Raw genomic sequence first — 16,999 nt, 5'->3', positions numbered from 1 at the left:
ACACAAGATTTCAGAGTTCATTTTTTGTGCTGATTCAAGATCATCTGCCTTCTACAATTTTTATAAATGCTGAGCAATTTGAAACTGCAAGTTCACCATCTCAAGCATGTGATTACAGTAATGTATATTGACAGTTTTTTTTTAATTTCTGCAGTGTCAACTACGAGGGTCATTTCAAAAGTCAAGCACACTGTGATCGCGCAAGCGTTACGTTGGCATTATTAAGTTGAAATTCATGTCAGTCATGTGCAAGACTTTTGGCACGATGGTATGTGTGTGTGTGCTAGTTTGCGAGTAATTCAGTTTTAAAGTGGAAACTGAAACAGAGTCAGGTAGGATTTCATTTTATATAGTAGAATCGAAAAATAAAAATCCATCCACTATTAATATCTGGTGGTGGTTACAAAAGTGATATTTTGGTTTTAATTTCTGAATTTTACTATAGGAAATATTGCAGAATACTTTCATGTTAATGAAAATGCATGACCTTCCTGTGCAGTTACCGGATATGAGAATTTTATTATTTCATTGTTTTTATTATTTATAGTACTAATTGTACGGGGTGTTCCAAAAGTCTCTCCGCAGTGCCGTACGATTGTTAGCCGCGCGTGCCGTATGCCGCAGTGAATATGCCGAAATGAAACTCAGTGAAATACAAGTTATTAATTTATTGAATATTCATTTTTACTTACAAATTTTCACATTAAAAGTTGAAAGTGTCTCCCCTGTTGTTGAATACACAATTCAATTCGTCTAATCATCTTTCCAAACACAAGCTGTAACATTTCTTCTGTAACAGAAGCAGTGAAAGTGGATATTACAGTTTTCAATTCATCGATGGATTCTGGACGGTTTTTGCAGACAGCTGCTTTCGCTGCACCACATAAGAAAAAGTCAGGTGGTGTTAGGTCAGGCGATCGTGGAGGCCAAAGTCCCTGTGAAATTACGTGATCACCAAAAAATAATGGTTCAGTATTTCACTTAACACAAGTTCTCCGATGAATGGATACAGAATACCACTGCAGTATCGTTGTGCGTTTATTGTTTCATTGAAAAATATGGGACCCACAATCGGATGTCTAGAAATTGCAATCCAAACTCCTATTTTCATAGAATGAAGTGGTTCCTCATGAATACACAATGGATTTGCAGTACTCCACATACAAGAATTTTGTGAGTTCACGTACCTGGATAAATGAAACCATGCCTCATCAGTGAAAAACGTTTCATTAAGAATATCCCTTCCATTTTGTTGGATGAAGTTTTGACTAAAAACATGTTCTTCAATGGCTAGCTTTTTAACAGTGACAAAAACAGAACAAACAAACATAGGAACTAAACTTAAACATTCACATCAATGCGTAACAACACACACCAATGATACTACTGATGCTGGCTGAGATAAATGAAACAGTGGAATGTTGGGAGAGTCCACTTGAAGGGAAGTAACCCAGGCAGGTGAACAATCATATGGCACTGTGGAGAGACTTTTTGAACACCTCGTATTTTACATGTAACATGTGAAACTACATAGAGAATTTAATTTTAATTTTTAGATCTGAAGATGGCCATTTGAGATGGTCGAAACCGATAATCTCGAAAGATAATTGCGACTGTGTGAGAAAATAAATAACATTTTTACTGAGCAGGAGTGACTTACTTTCTAGTTGCTTCTACAGAAGCAAATATAATTACTTCTCCATCTGTCCTGTGTGATCTGTATCTTGATCCCAAAATCTTCTGTGGAACTTGCTTCCTGTATGTCAGGTACATGTTATCATTTTTTCTTATTTTCTAAATTTCCCCTTCACAGAATGAATTCATTTTAAACAGCTCTGACGTTTAGAGAACCAATGTTTTTCACTTATGACTGTCGACCTTGTGTCACTTATTTCAGCTTAGGCCACATAGGTGAACATCCCTTTTGCATCTTGAGTATTTATTAACATTTTTTTCTGACTTGTTTTGCTGATGAGATCGTACACTTTGCCTCTAGTTATGATAAACAATGAATAGGAGAAGAAAATAAAGTAAATTTGAAAGCAAGCCTTAAAATCAATTGAAGTTTAAATTAGAGCATCAGCACCTAAAAAATGAAACATACTTAGGATAGGTGAGGATGGCCACGTGTATAGGGAGAAAAAGTTACAGAACAGTAAAAGTGGCTTGGAGTGCTTCTAATATATGCTTTTCTGAGCCAACCTGCCAAATTCTCTGGAAAGGCAAAATTACAATCAATGAGTGTCACCAGCTATAACTAATGGTAATGAGACACTGACTTTGAATGTTAAAACTGTTCAAAAACTGATGATTGCTTAGTGAACAATGGAGAAACACGACAGGATTGCTAGTGGAGATAGTACAGTAATACAAATAAACGGACAAGGAAAAGACTTCAGCAGAAGACATGGTTGTGACTGTAATGAAATTAAAAAGAAAGAAGGGGTGGAAAGGGCAAGAGGAAGCACGTAGAGAGGCAAATGGGAGGTATATAGTGAGGTGACAAACATCACAGGACACCTTCTATTATCATGTCAGACCTCCTTTAGCCTGGCGTAGTGCAGCAACTTGACGTGGCACGGAATCAACAAGTCTTTGGAAATACCTCACAGAAATATTGAGCCACGCTGCCTCTACAACCATCCATAAATGTGAAACTACGGCCGGTGCAAGATTTTGTGCACAAACTGACCTCTCGATTATGCTCCATAAATGTTCAATGGGATTCATGTCCAGTGATCTGCATTGCCAAATCATTCACCTGAATTATGCACAATCTTCTTCAAAGCAATCGTGAACAACTGTGGCCCAGTGACATGGGGCACTGTCAGCCATAATAATGAAGTCCATGAATAGCTTCAAACAGTCTCCAACTAGCCAGACATAACCATTTCCAGTCAATGATAGGTTCAGTTGGACCAGAAGACCCAGTTCATTCAATGTAAACAAGACTCACACCATTACGGAGCCACCACCAGTTGGCACAGAGCCTTGTTTACAACTTGGGTCCATGGCTTTATGAGATCTGCACCACACTCTAACCCTACCGTCAGCTCCACCAACTGAAACTGGGATTCGTCTGACCAGACCATGGTTTTTCAGTGATCTGCTGCCAAATGATATGGTCACATGCCCAGGAGATACACTGCAGGTGATTTGCTATTAGCAAATGCACTCACATGGATTGTCTGCTCCCATAGCCCATTAACACAAATTTTGTTACACTGTCGTAACAGATGTGTTCACTGTATATTCCACATTGATTTCTTGGGTTATTTTATGCAGTGTTGCTTGTCTATTAGCAGTGACAACACTAAGCAAACATCGCAGCTCTCAGATGTTAAGTGAGGCCCGTCAGCCACTGTGTTGTCTGTCGTGACAGGTAATGACTGAAATTTGGAATTCTTGGCTCACTCCTGACACTGTGGATTGCAGAATATTGGATTCCATAATGGTTTCTGAAATGAACTGTACCATGTGTCTAGCTCCAACTACCATTCCACATTAAAAGTCCATCAATTCCCACTACACGGCTGTAATCAACTCAGAAACATTTTCAAATGAATCACCTGAGTAAACACAAATACACTGCCCTTTTATACCTTATGTATGTGAGACTACCACCATCTGTATATGTGCATAATGCTCTCCCATGATGTTTGTCACCTCAGTGTATAACCACCACCACCACCATAGATGACAAAGTTGTTCAAAACTTTAAAATTAAATTAGCTCACCTGAATAGTGTGATCTTCATACACACCCTGTACACGCACAGTACCACCAAGTACAGCTTGTGCCAAGGAAATAGTAGCATCTGTATGGACATCAGCACCATCTCTTCGAAAATAATCAGATTTTTCTACCCTAAATGTTATAAATAATTCCTTGTTACCTACATTCATTCGTACTGTTTGTCCATGTTCAACACCTAAAACATAAGACACATCCCATAATGACATGTGGTTTAGTCACAATTCTTATACACTGAAAAGCAACATGAGCATGAATCAAGCAACAAAAATTGGTGTGTATAAAATCTTATATATAAAATCGTGGAACAAGAGGCAGGCACAAATCACACTCTAAAATTAAAAATAAGACCAATGCAAGTTTACTGCTACCCATGGCAATATGAGGATAGTCTGAGGTAATCAATAGAAGGTGATAAAAGAAATAACATGTGTTAAGGGGTGAAATCAAAAACTTTTAAATCTTGAATGTACAAGACAGTCTGAGGTGGTTGTTATTTTGGGACATGAGACATTATAATAAATTCAGTGCTACAAAATTTGTCATCTGTCTGAAAATCATTGGTTACTTAGAAACAGCTGTTCTTTCACTCCTGTTACACCTCTAGCAGAGTGTTTTTTTTAAAAAAAAAGTTAGCAAACAGCACTGACATTATTCTTAACCTTCAAGAAACATATGTACCGCAAAAACACAAAGCAATATATATTACCTGAAAATAAATATGTTAAACACTAACATTTACAGTGAAAAACTGTTAAATATTTCTCTCAAATCCATAGCAACCAGAATCTAAACAGCAAGGAAGGGAATTATGGCGACATAAGAATTCAGACCACCATACTCTGAGCCACTGTGTGTTAAATTCCAATCAGCTCCGTAGTATTCCATAGGATGAAGCATGTCATACAGTTGATAATGGTCTGTCCAAAATGGAATGTTAAGCTTAAAAGTCTCCCTGGTCTATCTGAGAGGAGTTGGCTATACGCGGACACTAGGTGTCACCCAACATTACATCACCGCATTAGCCTATACTACATAATACAAACCTAATCTGAGGGGACATAAGACCTAAATGATAAAGGCTAAGTCAAATTTGTGTAACATAAATTAAAAGGATTATCAAAGTGTCCTCATATTTGCCAACTTAGACAATATTTCTTGAAACTGATTTTTTCAACATGTGGTTACTTACACAGTATAACGTGCCTGAATAGAGTTAAAAGAGGGAGCCTTAAAATTTCTCCCAGCATGTACCAATTTGTGACTGCCAGTCATTACCAGACATCTTAATGAGGGACTCTGAAGAACACACTTGGAATAAACTGTGAAAGATGACCTTTTCTTCATAACATTGTATAAGATTGATATTCATTGTGAAGTACAGTAGAGTTCTGTTGCACATCTTTAACTGTAAGGCTGTATATCAATGTCACTGATTTTGTTAGATTTATTATTATGGGACAAGAAAACCTGTTGTATACAGAAGTGTGCATGAAATCCTGTTGAACTTAAGGAAATAAGAGTGGTGAGCTTTATCTGCTTCAACAAGAAGAGCTTGCACCATGCAATGAGTCATACTACTAAATTAAATCAAATACTGAATACTAATAACTGCACAGTAAAAACTATGTGAATGAAACAGTACACAATTAGCTGAAGAATTTAATATCAACAGTAATATGATAATTAAAATGATGATGGACAATTAGACCTGACAGTCTAACTGAAAAGCTTCAAGACCGCAAAATCGTAAGGGAATGTAGCAATAAATAATAATATACAGATTTCACAAGAAACTGGTGAAAATCTTGAGCTTTTTGTTTGTCTAAATTAATAATCTGAAACAATATTGATGTGGCAGTGTACACTTGTATTAAATCAGCAATAAAATTATTTAGATATACAGTAGGTACATAAATAAGTTTAATGGAACACTGATGCTGCAATTCCTTTCTTTTTTTAAGCGTTTGATTATGTCCGCTGAATGGGAAGTGGCAACTGATGCCATGCTGCTAAATAGTTACTATTAAACACTGACGAAGTAATGTCCGCTATCGACAGGGGATCTCAAGTTGATTCCGTATTTCTAGATTTCCGGAAAGCTTTTGACACCGTTCCTCACAAGCGACTTCTAATCAAGCTGCGGGTCTATGGGGCATCGTCTCAGTTGTGCCACTGGATTCATGATTTCCTGTCAGGAAGGTCGCAGTTCGTAGTAACAGACGGCAAATCATCGAGTAAAACTGAAGTGATGTCAGGTGTTCCCCAGGGAAGCGTCCTGGGACCTCTGCTGTTCCTGATCTATATAAATGACCTGGGTGACAATCTGAGCAGTTCCTTAGGTTGTTCGCAGATGATGCTGTAATTTACTGTCTAGTAAGGTCGTCCGAAGACCAGTATCAGTTCCAAAGCGATTTAGAAAAGATTACTGTATGGTGTGGCAGGTGGCAGTTGACGCTAAATAACGAAAAGTGTGAGGTGATCCACATGAGTTCCAAAAGAAATCCGTTGGAATTCGATTACTAGTACAATTCTCAAGGCTGTCAATTCAGCTAAGTACCTGGGTGTTAAAATTATGAACAACTTCAGTTGGAAAGACCACATAGATAATATTGTGGGGAAGGCAAGCCAAAGGTTGCGTTTCATTGGCAGGAGACTTAGAAGATGCAACAAGTCCACTAAAGAGACAGCTTACACTACACTTGTTCGTCCTCTGTTAGAATATTGCTGCGCGGTGTGGGATCCTTACTAGGTGGGATTGACGGAGGACATCGAAAGGGTGCAAAAAAGGGCAGCTCATTTTGTATTATCAAGTAATAGGGGAGAGAGTGTGGCAGATATGATACGCGAGTTGGGATGGAAGTCATTAAATCAAAGACGTTTTTCGTCATGGCGAGATCTATTTACAAAATTTCAGTCACCAACTTTCTCTTCCGAATGCGAAAATATTTTGTTGAGCCCAACCTACATAGGTAGGAATGATCATCACAATAAAATAAGAGAAATCAGAGCTCGAACAGAAAGGTTTAGGTATTCGTTTTTCCCGCGCGCTGTTCAGGAGTGGAATAGTAGACAGATAGTATGTTTGTGGTTCGATTAACCCTCTGCCAAGCACTTAAATGTGAATTGCAGAGTAATCATGTAGATGTAGATGTAGATGGCAATCAAAAAAAGCTGAAGCACAATCTGCAATCCAGTGTTAACTGCTATGAAACTTACTGCCAGGTTAAAATTGTGTCAGACCTAGATTCACAGTCAAATATTGATACTATAGGCAATGTTTTATCATCAGCCATTTAAACACACTTCACACCCCAACTTCCACTCCCTTCTTCATGTTGCCAAAAGCATCTTATTTTTGTCACCACTAACAATGTTAGACAAGAATTGGTGACATTTACGAGCTACTGATAATGAATGGGAGGATTAGAGTTTAATGTCTCATCAAATGTGCAGTCATTAGAGACAGAGCATGTGCACGGAGGACAAAGATGGGAACGGTATTGGCTTAACCAGATCAAAGATACCATTCCAACCACTTTGGGAAATCACAGAAAGCCTCAATCTAAATGGAGATGTTGTAGTGCCTCAAGAATTTCGGTGTAAATTATAGAAACACCCGGCCTTCAACCGTCTCAAACACCCCTTAAGAGTATGAGTGCAGGAGAGTGAGAACATTTCTACCGATCCACCTGTTTCTACGTGCAGGTCGGAAGTTTGTTATTACAAGACTGTAAAAGGGGTGAGTCACTGACAACGACAAGTGTTTGCCTCCAGCGCCACAGAAGACGTGAGGAGAACTCAAAGAATAATTTTGTCGTATTCTTTGATGTGTTAGTGTCTGTGGTGATTGTAAAAAAGACTATTGAACTGCTATTGAACTGCTATGCACATTCATGTATTGGACTTGCTTGAGACTAGAGACTTTTAAATTATTTTATGTATTGGCTATGAAGGAAACAAGACAGATGTATGAATATGTGTAAACAAGTCTAAGGTGTAAGGAATAAAATAGCTTGCAGAAGTTATTATCTGTGAAAGATGAAAATATAAAGTGATGGAACTGAAAAGTATTATACGAGTACCGAAGTTATTTCAAGGATAGAGAAGTATTTTAATAAATTCCGTTAACCCACTATAGTCTTCGAAGAAGAAGCTTGTGAGAGATCGTCGTAGATGACTACCCAGAGAAGAGGATCGGCTACACACAACAACTGAATTGAGAGACGTGTGTGCCTTGCAACCCAATACCACACTCTCTCTTGTCGTCCAAAAACATTAGAAGGTGAGGTTTCACATTCCATACTTCCCAAATACAATTGTATTAACTGATGACAGTGAAACAAAGGTATAAATCATCACATTTCAACTTTTATTTTCACTTAATTTCTATAAACGATATTCCTCAATCCTTTATGTAGACTGAAAATTAATTTATGTTGACTAGTCAAATACATCAACTCTTAGAACTGGCTGTCAACATCAAAAATATTTTGTTCCTCCAACATTGCCTTTGGCCTTATATAAGTACTAAAATAACATCAAATGGGTTTGTTAGTTCTTCACAAACGCATTATTTAGTTCACAGATTGGGTACTTTTGCTTCGCTCTATCATTTTAATACATCAGTTTTTAATTTGCAAACTATGTACTCATTAAGCATACTGTTGTAGTAATAAACAAAAATCCTACAAACAACTAAGTAGATCTAATAAATGTCAGAATATCAAACTTCCCTGATGTAGAATTGAAGTTACTAAACAAATAGTTGCAACTGAGGCTGAGAACTCTAGGACTAGGCTAAGGCATTAACACAGTATTATGAGAGTGCCAGAAGTGTGACAAGTAGCATATTAAAAACTGACTGGCACTGCTTGAAATTTATCTGCTGGAATATAAAAAATATACAACGCTACTTATTTGTCTGAACTCAAGTGAGCAATACTCGCACATTTCTTTGGTAAAATGGATATTATCAAATGTCAAATTTCTTGAGAAAAGTTCACCAGTTTCTTAAAACATATTTTTAACTTTCAGAAAGCAACACGTTGACTGTCAAAGATCACTGTAACATTCCCTTGAGGAACAAAGGTTTTTTTATAAAGCAAACAAGTATTACACTTATACTCATTCATACAAAATAATGAGACCAGCAGCTTTTAATATCTTAAGTCCTTTTACACATTGATGGAAAAAGACAAATTAAAATGTGTATCTACAAAATTATTTTCTGGAAAACCAGAAATGACAATTACAGTTTTCTTAATAGTTTCAGTCCCAAAATGTGTCACTGGAATCAAATAACCAGTTTGTACCCAATGGCAAAATTTGTGCTTAGTGCTTTGTATGCAGATATTGCACATACTGACAATGAAATGATACTGCCCTTCTTCACATGCAGTGTTCACCTGAACTTATCCATACAATATAGAAAGCATAATAATTCATCAAGTGCTGACAGTAGGGTTATGACGAAATTTGAGTGCATTACCAGAAGCCGCAAACAACTAGCACATTTACAGCATCAACTTTGCAAAACTGAGTACGATCTGTGCCACAGCGTCATTAAGTGTAATTAGTCCAGTAGCCCACAAGTTCCCTCCTATTACAATCCAAAATAATTTATCATATTTCTACTACAAAACATACTTCCACCAGCTGCATGATAATGAAATCGCCTATAGCAAAACAAAGGCTGCTATTGTTAAGCATGTGCCATAATATCTGTTAGTTGGAAGCAAGTGGGGAATAAACAGAAATTTGTACGCAATAGCATATCAACTTTCATGAATAGATTGATATCAATCTGTCTTACATTATGACCAGTATTATCATATCCCAGAAAATAGTACATTTCTACTAGAACAACCTGTATACTGTCACAATGATGAACACATTAATATCAACTGACAGAAGTGTGTCAAATTTGACTAAAATCAATGGTAAGCGCTCCAAGAAGACCTCATCCCCCCCCCCTTTCCCCAAACACACACACACACACACACACACACACACACACTAAAACATGTGCTGTACGTAGTCATATACCAATGCACAAAACAATGAGAAAAAAAGCAAAATTTATAGTGGTGACTATCACATTGGTAGAGAGAAATAATACTGATATACAGAGTGTACCTAAATAGGAATTACATGGTCAGAAGTGTGCTGCTACAAGTAATGCTCTGTCTTTGACAACCACCCATGAACAAAACCATAATAAACTTCACTACAGTCACATCACAGATGTCTGTATATCGATCTTCAAGGTGGTGTCACCCACATCAAAGTGGCAATATGAGGTCACCATTGCTGCATCTCTTTCAATAAGAGAACAAGCACAAACTCTGAAAGATTTTACGGAGCATGGTTAAGCATCTCTGGGCTCAACAATGAGGTTTAACAGTTCCCCGTTTTTGTGTGCACACCAGCACATAGTCTTTACAGTCAAGTCTACGGATGTGGTTGATAACACAAAACATTCGAATGGTAGCCATGTAATGTACTGAATTTTATGGCTGCCCTTCTAAGAAGGGCAATGAGAATACCCAACAGTAATTCCCAAGTAGGGAATGTTGTCTAAGATTGAAGCATTCACAAAACTTTAAGGTTTATTTGAATCTTGTAGCATGATTTTGTTACAATAAACCAATAATAGTTTTTGGCAATAATATGTTTTGACAAAGAATATAAATAAAATATTTTACAATAGCTAAACTGTTTCAAAGTACTGTTTTTAAAAGTGACAAAAATAAGTGAGGCAGTGCTCTCACAAATGGCTTGGTGGGGTTTACACACATGGAAATAATCCCTCTGAGAACCTAATACCTCACAGATTTTTTTCATTATCTATTAGTAACTAGCAACCCTAGCAACACTTCGCAATTGCTAAATATGTATGGGAATTGGATATTTGTCATAATCTCCTTCCCCCCCCCCCCCCCTCTCTCTGTCCATCTCCTCCTTCCCCCTCTCTGTGTCCATTTCCTCCCTTCCTCTCTCTGTCCATCTACTCCTCCCCCCTCTCTGATCTTGAGCCTTGTTTACTGTTATTGCAAATTCAGATTCCACATTAGTGTTCTAATCACAAGCTGATAAGCCATAAATTCAAGTTTTCTGTTTTCTATGAAAACTGTTTGTGAGGATGAAAACACAACAGCACATTTTGCGTAAACAATTTTTGTTTATATATATTATAAAAATGTATTTACATTTGTATGTTCCACATCTGCTAAATCACTAGAGTGATTTCAACCAAACTTACTACACATACCACTTATTGTCCAGAAAGAATCGCTGTGGAGGTATAAACCACGTACCCATCAAAGGTGTGGGTGTGAAAAAGATAACTCATGACATGTGAATATCCAGTTTCATCCAGTATTTCAGAATGAGAACACTTAGTGAGTTGCAACAATTTACACATTATTTCAAACCTTTATGAGACTCTTCCTTGCTGAACAATGCCCATAAAATGATGAAAGGAAAAAAGTTTATTGTTTAATACATTTTCACTGTTCACGCAGTAAAACTGACACATTAGGCACAATGTTTTAATTTGATACTTCTTTACTACTAACTGTATCCATGATACATTTTGCAAATAGCACAGAATTTACTTGCAAAATTATGGCACTGTATGACAAATAGTTCACGAAATATGAGGTCATCAACACTGAGATGCATGAAAAACTGCTGTATCATGCATTACATTTTAATTTTTTAACTTATTTACTATTAATACTATTCCCAACACATTTCACAGACAGTATCCAACTATACACTGATTATGTAAGTGTAAGACACATTGCTGAGGAAACGCAAAGTCATAAAGACTGAGATATATGAAAATGAAACTGCTACAGATACAGATGAAATGTGTGTACGCACATGTGTGAAATATGTTAAACATATGTGACATCTGCGTAATCTGTCAAATCCAGGGGTAAAAAGCTCCTCCTAACCCTCGGAGGATCGATTTCAGCCAAACATGATACACATATTACTTACTACCTGAAAAGAAATACTGTGGCAGTAAGAACCACAAGCCTGCGATTGGAGTAGGGATCTTAACTTGGTGAAGATGGGAGCAGATGGGGAGGAGGAGATAGATCGGGGGTGGGGGCAAGGAGAAGATGGGTACTTGGTGGGGGGGGGGAAGGGGGGGGGGGAGGCGGTGGTGGACAGAGAGAGGGGAGAGAAGCAGATGGACAGGGAGAAAGGCAGGAGGAGATGGACAGAGTGGGAGGAGGAACAGATGGACAAAGGAGGGAGGAGAACATGAACCAACAAAAGATTGTAATAAATACATACTTCGGCAATACTGGTTACTCAGTTAGTATTATATAAAAAGAAATTGAGAGCTGAAAAAAAGCTACAAATATTTATGACTATCAGGAGCCAGGATATTTCCTCATGCACTGAAGGGAAAGCAAGCCAGTAATTTTTCATTAGTGATAACAGGAACAATAATATGAATATTTCATGTTCTACATCCTGGAGGATCTCCTCACAACGGACCAATTGGAATGAAAGTAAATCTAATCTAATCATGGTGCTTAAACTCTCTCATGTTACCTAGTCATTTCTGTGATCCATGCTGCAAAACAGTAACTGCTAAGATTCAGACATGATAAAATGCCAATAAACAGAAAAACTGATAATTGAGAGGACACAGAAATGATAAAATCATTCACAAAGGAATGAAGAGCTACAAAACTTCCTCCCATGAAAGAGAACTATCAGTTACATTTTATTACAGAGAAGAATAATATTAATAAGACTGCATAAGGACTGTGAGGTAAAATTAAATGCACAATAATACTGATATTTAATGGCTAAAGCTCACCTGCAGGCACAGGAACTGTTATCCTCTTCCTCTGCACAGTACTTCCCTTCCCTTCACACTCTGTGCAAGGAAATTTGATATGCATTCTCGTACCATGACAGTACCGACAAGTTGATCGCATCACAAATGGTCCTGCAGTAACACAATCAAATTAAACAAGCCCAACTGTTCATGGCAGATCTTACCTTGGGAGAAAAAAAAAACATATATGCTGCTAAATAAAAAGGGTTTGACTGACCTAACCTTCTGTTCTAGTGTTCACCAACCTACCCCTCTTTCAACCCCGAGAAAGGGAACAACAGTTATGAAGGTTACTATAATTTTTATACCTCATGTGTTTGTCTATTTACTGTACTGGAATCTTACCTCCCGAAGACAAATACTGTCAAAAAATTTAGTCTACTTCTAATGTTACGTTTTTTTAGGAGAATTTTCTTACTGAAATGAGTAACAGACCTAAATCTGGCCCCTAAAAAAAAGAAAGTCTAAAATGTCTTAACAAATTATGATGCATCATGAAATAACCCATCAACTATAGTGATTATACGGTTCTATAAGAAATTCAAGAGTGGTTACTGATAAGTGTATTTTACAGAGATGACCTCACTCCATTTCAAATGTTGGTAATGGCATACACAGTGTGAAGAAAATATTGAGATTGCAGAGAAGAAAGACAAATTAGTTTTGTATATGCACATCTGCAATTATAAATTGCATCACCAACTGTTTAATTTAATTCACTCAAAAAGTCAAAAGTCCTGCACATATTCTTTTCTGTACTTTAATACACTAACAGATAATTTGGATTGTCCACACTAACTTTCTTCAATGAAACAAACACAACAGTCTTCTGTACATCTTATTTGGATTTATAAGTCACAGTTTTCATCCAAAATAAAATTTGTAATTTTCAGAAAAGTAATACTTAAATATATCCAAACTGTTGAGGTCCATTAGAGCAGTAAATGTCCAAAAATATTGACAGTGTTACTACATCCAAGTTCAAGGTTACTTTGTAGAATTATTAATCTCTTCTTCCATTCCATTTTCTAGAATAGTCTGGCAATAAACAACCTGTACACCTTCACCTTCATAAATCGCTTACTGTATCTTGTCATTATGAAATTAGTTTAAATAAGCTGTGAGAGCTGTAAAATTTACACTTTTTAATTGTTAATATAATGTTAAATGGAAAACTGTGATCATACACAGGAGGTAGGATCCAAAAAATGTGCAAATCTTGAATAGACAATGTCTTCAGAACAAAACAAAATGTAGTTACTACTCTCTTGCCACTGTTTGGCAACTGTCAATTTTTTTTAGGTTAGAGGGCCTCAGAGAACCACAGAGAGGGCAGGTAAAACACAGCAAGTTAGTCGTAGAAACGATCGGTATTGTAGTTGTAATTTGTCGTAGCTGTGTTGAGAAAGAACCAGAGCTCCAAGCCCTAATAGACAGCACTGATGCTCAAATAGTTGTAGGTACAGAGAGCTGGCTAAAGCTGGAAATAAGTTCAGCAGAAATTTTTTCCAAGGATCTAATAGTGTTCAGAAAGGATAGATTAAATACAATTGGTGGTGGAGTATTTATTGCTGTCCGAAGGAGTTTGCCTTATAGTGAAATTGAAGTAGATAGTTCCTGCAAAACAGTATGGGCAGAGGTTATACTTGACAGTCTGACTAAACTATTAATTGGGTTGTTTTACTGAGCCCCTACTCAGAAGATAAAGTTGCTGAACAGTTCAAAGAAAACTTGAGTCTCATTTCAAACAGATACCTCACTCAGAAAACTTGAGTATCATTACAAATAGGTACCCCACTCATACAATTATAGTCGGTGGTGACTTTAATCTACCCTCGATATGCTGGAAAAGTTATACCTTTAAAGCAGGCATAAAATGTCATCCGAAATTGTACTGAATGCTTTCTCAGAAAATTATTTTAAACAATTAGTTCATGAGCCCACTCAAAGCATAAATGGTTGTGAAAGCATACTTGACCTCTTAGCAACAAATAATCCTGGGCAAATAGTGAGTATCGTGACAAATACAGGGATTAGCAAACACAAGGCAGTAGCTGCTAGGCTGAATACCGAAACTCCTACAACCATCAAAAAGAAACAAAAAGTATACTACTTAAAAAAGTTGATAAAAATGCTATTAATGCCTTTTTAAGACACAGTCTGCACTCCTTCCGATCTGATTATGTAAGCCTAGAAAAGATGTGGAATGATTTCAAAGAGATAGTAACAAAAGCAATTGAGAGATATAGTCCACATAAATTAATAAGTGACGGTACTGATCCCCCATGGTACATAAAACAGGTCAGATTGCTGTTGCAAAAAAAAAGAGAGAGAGAGCATGCCAAATTTAAAAGAACGCAAAATCTCTAACACTGGCAAAGTTTTACAGAAGTTCGAAATATAGCACGGACTTCAATGCAAGATGCTTTTAATAATTTCCACAACAAAATTCTGTCTTGAAATCTGGCAGAAAACTCAAAGAGATTCTGGTCATACATAAAGCACACCAGTGGCAAAACGCAATCAATACCTTCACAGCATAATGACAACAGTGAAATCACTGGTGACAGTGCCACTAAAGCAGAGTTATTAAACACTATTTTCCGAAACTCCTTCACCAAAGAAGAAGTAAGTGTTCCTGAATTCCAATCAAGAACAACTGCCAAGATGAGAAACATAGAAATAGATATCCTTGGTGTCGCAAAGCAGCTTAAATCACTTAATAAAAGCAAGGCTTCTGCACCAGAATGTATACCAGTCAGGTTCCTCTCAGCGTATGCTGATACAATAGCTCCATATTTAGCAATTATATACAACCACTCACTCACAGAAAGATCCATACCTAAAGACTGGAAAATTGCCCAAGTCACACCAATACCTAAAAAGGAAAGTAGGAGTTATCCGTTGAGTTACAGGCCCATATCACTCACGTCGTTTAGTAGTAGGGTTTTGGAACATATACTGTATTCGATCATTATGAAGTACCTCGAAGAAAACGATTTATTGACACACAGTCAGCACGGATTCAGAAAATATCGTTCTTGCGAAACACAACCAGCTCTTTATACTCATGAAGTAATGAGTGTTACTGACAGGGGATGTCAAATGGATTCCATATTTTTAGATTTCCAGAAGGCTTTTGACACTGTTCCTCACAAGCATCTTCTAACCAAACTGCATGCTTATGGAATATTGCCTCAGTTGTGCGACTGGATTTGTGATTTCCTGTCAGAAAGGTCAACGTTCATAGTAATAGATGGAAAGTCATCGAGTAAAACAGAAGTAATATCCGGTGTTCCCCAAGGAAGTGTTATAGGCTCTCTATTGTTCCTGATCTATATTAACGACATAGGAGACAATTTGAGTAGCTGTCTTAGATTGTTTGCAGATGATGCTGTCATTTACCATCTTCTAAAGTCATCAGATGAGCAAAACGAATTACAAAATGATTTAGATAAGATAACTGTATGATGAGGAAAGTGGCAATTGACCCTGAATAAAGAAAAGTGTGAAGTTACTCACATGAGTACTAAACGAAATCCGCTAAATTTCGATTATGCAATAAGTCACACAAACCTCAAGGCTGTAAATTCAACTAAATACTTAGGGATTACAATTACAAATTCCCTAAATTGGAATGATCACATAATGTTGTGGGTACAGCCAATCAAAGACTGTGATCCACTGGCAGAACACTTAGAAGGTGCAACAGGTCTACTAAAGAGACTGCTTACACCACGCTTGTCCACCCTATTCTGGAATATTGCTGTGCGGTGTGGGATCCGCATCAGATGGGACTGATGGATGACATCGGAAAAGTACAAAGAAGGGCAGCTCATTTTGTATTATCGCGAAGTAGGGGAGATAGTGCCACAGACATGATACGTGAACTGGAGTGGCAATCATTAAAACAAAGGCTTTTTTGTTGTGATGGGATCTTCTCATGAAATTTCAATCACCAGTTTTCTCCTCTGATTGAGAAAACATTCTGTTGGCACCCATCTACATAGGGAGAAATGATCATCATGACAAAATAAGTGAAATCAGGGCTCGCACAGAAAAATTTAAGTGCTCGTTTTTCCCGCGTGCAGTTTGAGAGTGGAATGGTAGACAGAAAGCTTGAAAGTGGTTAACTGAACCCTCTGCCAGGCAATTTACTGTGAATAGCAGAGCAATCACATAGATGTAGATGTGGATGTGGAAGGGCCACCAGCATCTAAACATTTTCAGTTAAGAGGAACTATGAACACAATGTGTCTGGTGCAATAAAAGTGGCATTAATTTGTTTTGACGTATGAAAAATTTAATTATTGTGGTATTGCAGTGCCTTTTATTCTGAATTATGATGCAAAGTTCCTCTGGACATGCACACATGTT

The 16,999-nt window shown here is 37.2% G+C and overlaps 1 protein-coding gene across 3 annotated transcripts in view; it reads right to left on the bottom strand.

Moving 5' to 3' along the window:
* Nucleotides 1-16,999, bottom strand: part of LOC124606904 (protein tumorous imaginal discs, mitochondrial-like) — a 134,359-nt gene that overhangs the window by 30,172 nt on the left and 87,188 nt on the right. For all 3 annotated transcript variants that reach the window (XM_047139007.1, XM_047139005.1, XM_047139006.1), the window contains exons 5-6: nucleotides 12,602-12,733; nucleotides 3,738-3,931 (exon numbers count right to left, since the gene is read on the bottom strand). In XM_047139007.1, the coding sequence (XP_046994963.1) occupies nucleotides 3,738-3,931; nucleotides 12,602-12,733 (326 nt within the window). The remainder of the gene's footprint in view (nucleotides 1-3,737; nucleotides 3,932-12,601; nucleotides 12,734-16,999) is intronic.

Source organism: Schistocerca americana, chromosome 3 (genome assembly GCF_021461395.2).
Source record: "Schistocerca americana isolate TAMUIC-IGC-003095 chromosome 3, iqSchAmer2.1, whole genome shotgun sequence".
In the NCBI taxonomy this organism is placed as follows: Eukaryota; Metazoa; Arthropoda; class Insecta; order Orthoptera; family Acrididae; genus Schistocerca; species Schistocerca americana.
The sequence above is the reverse complement of the archived record's forward strand: the minus strand, read 5'-3'. Positions and strand labels throughout refer to the sequence as shown.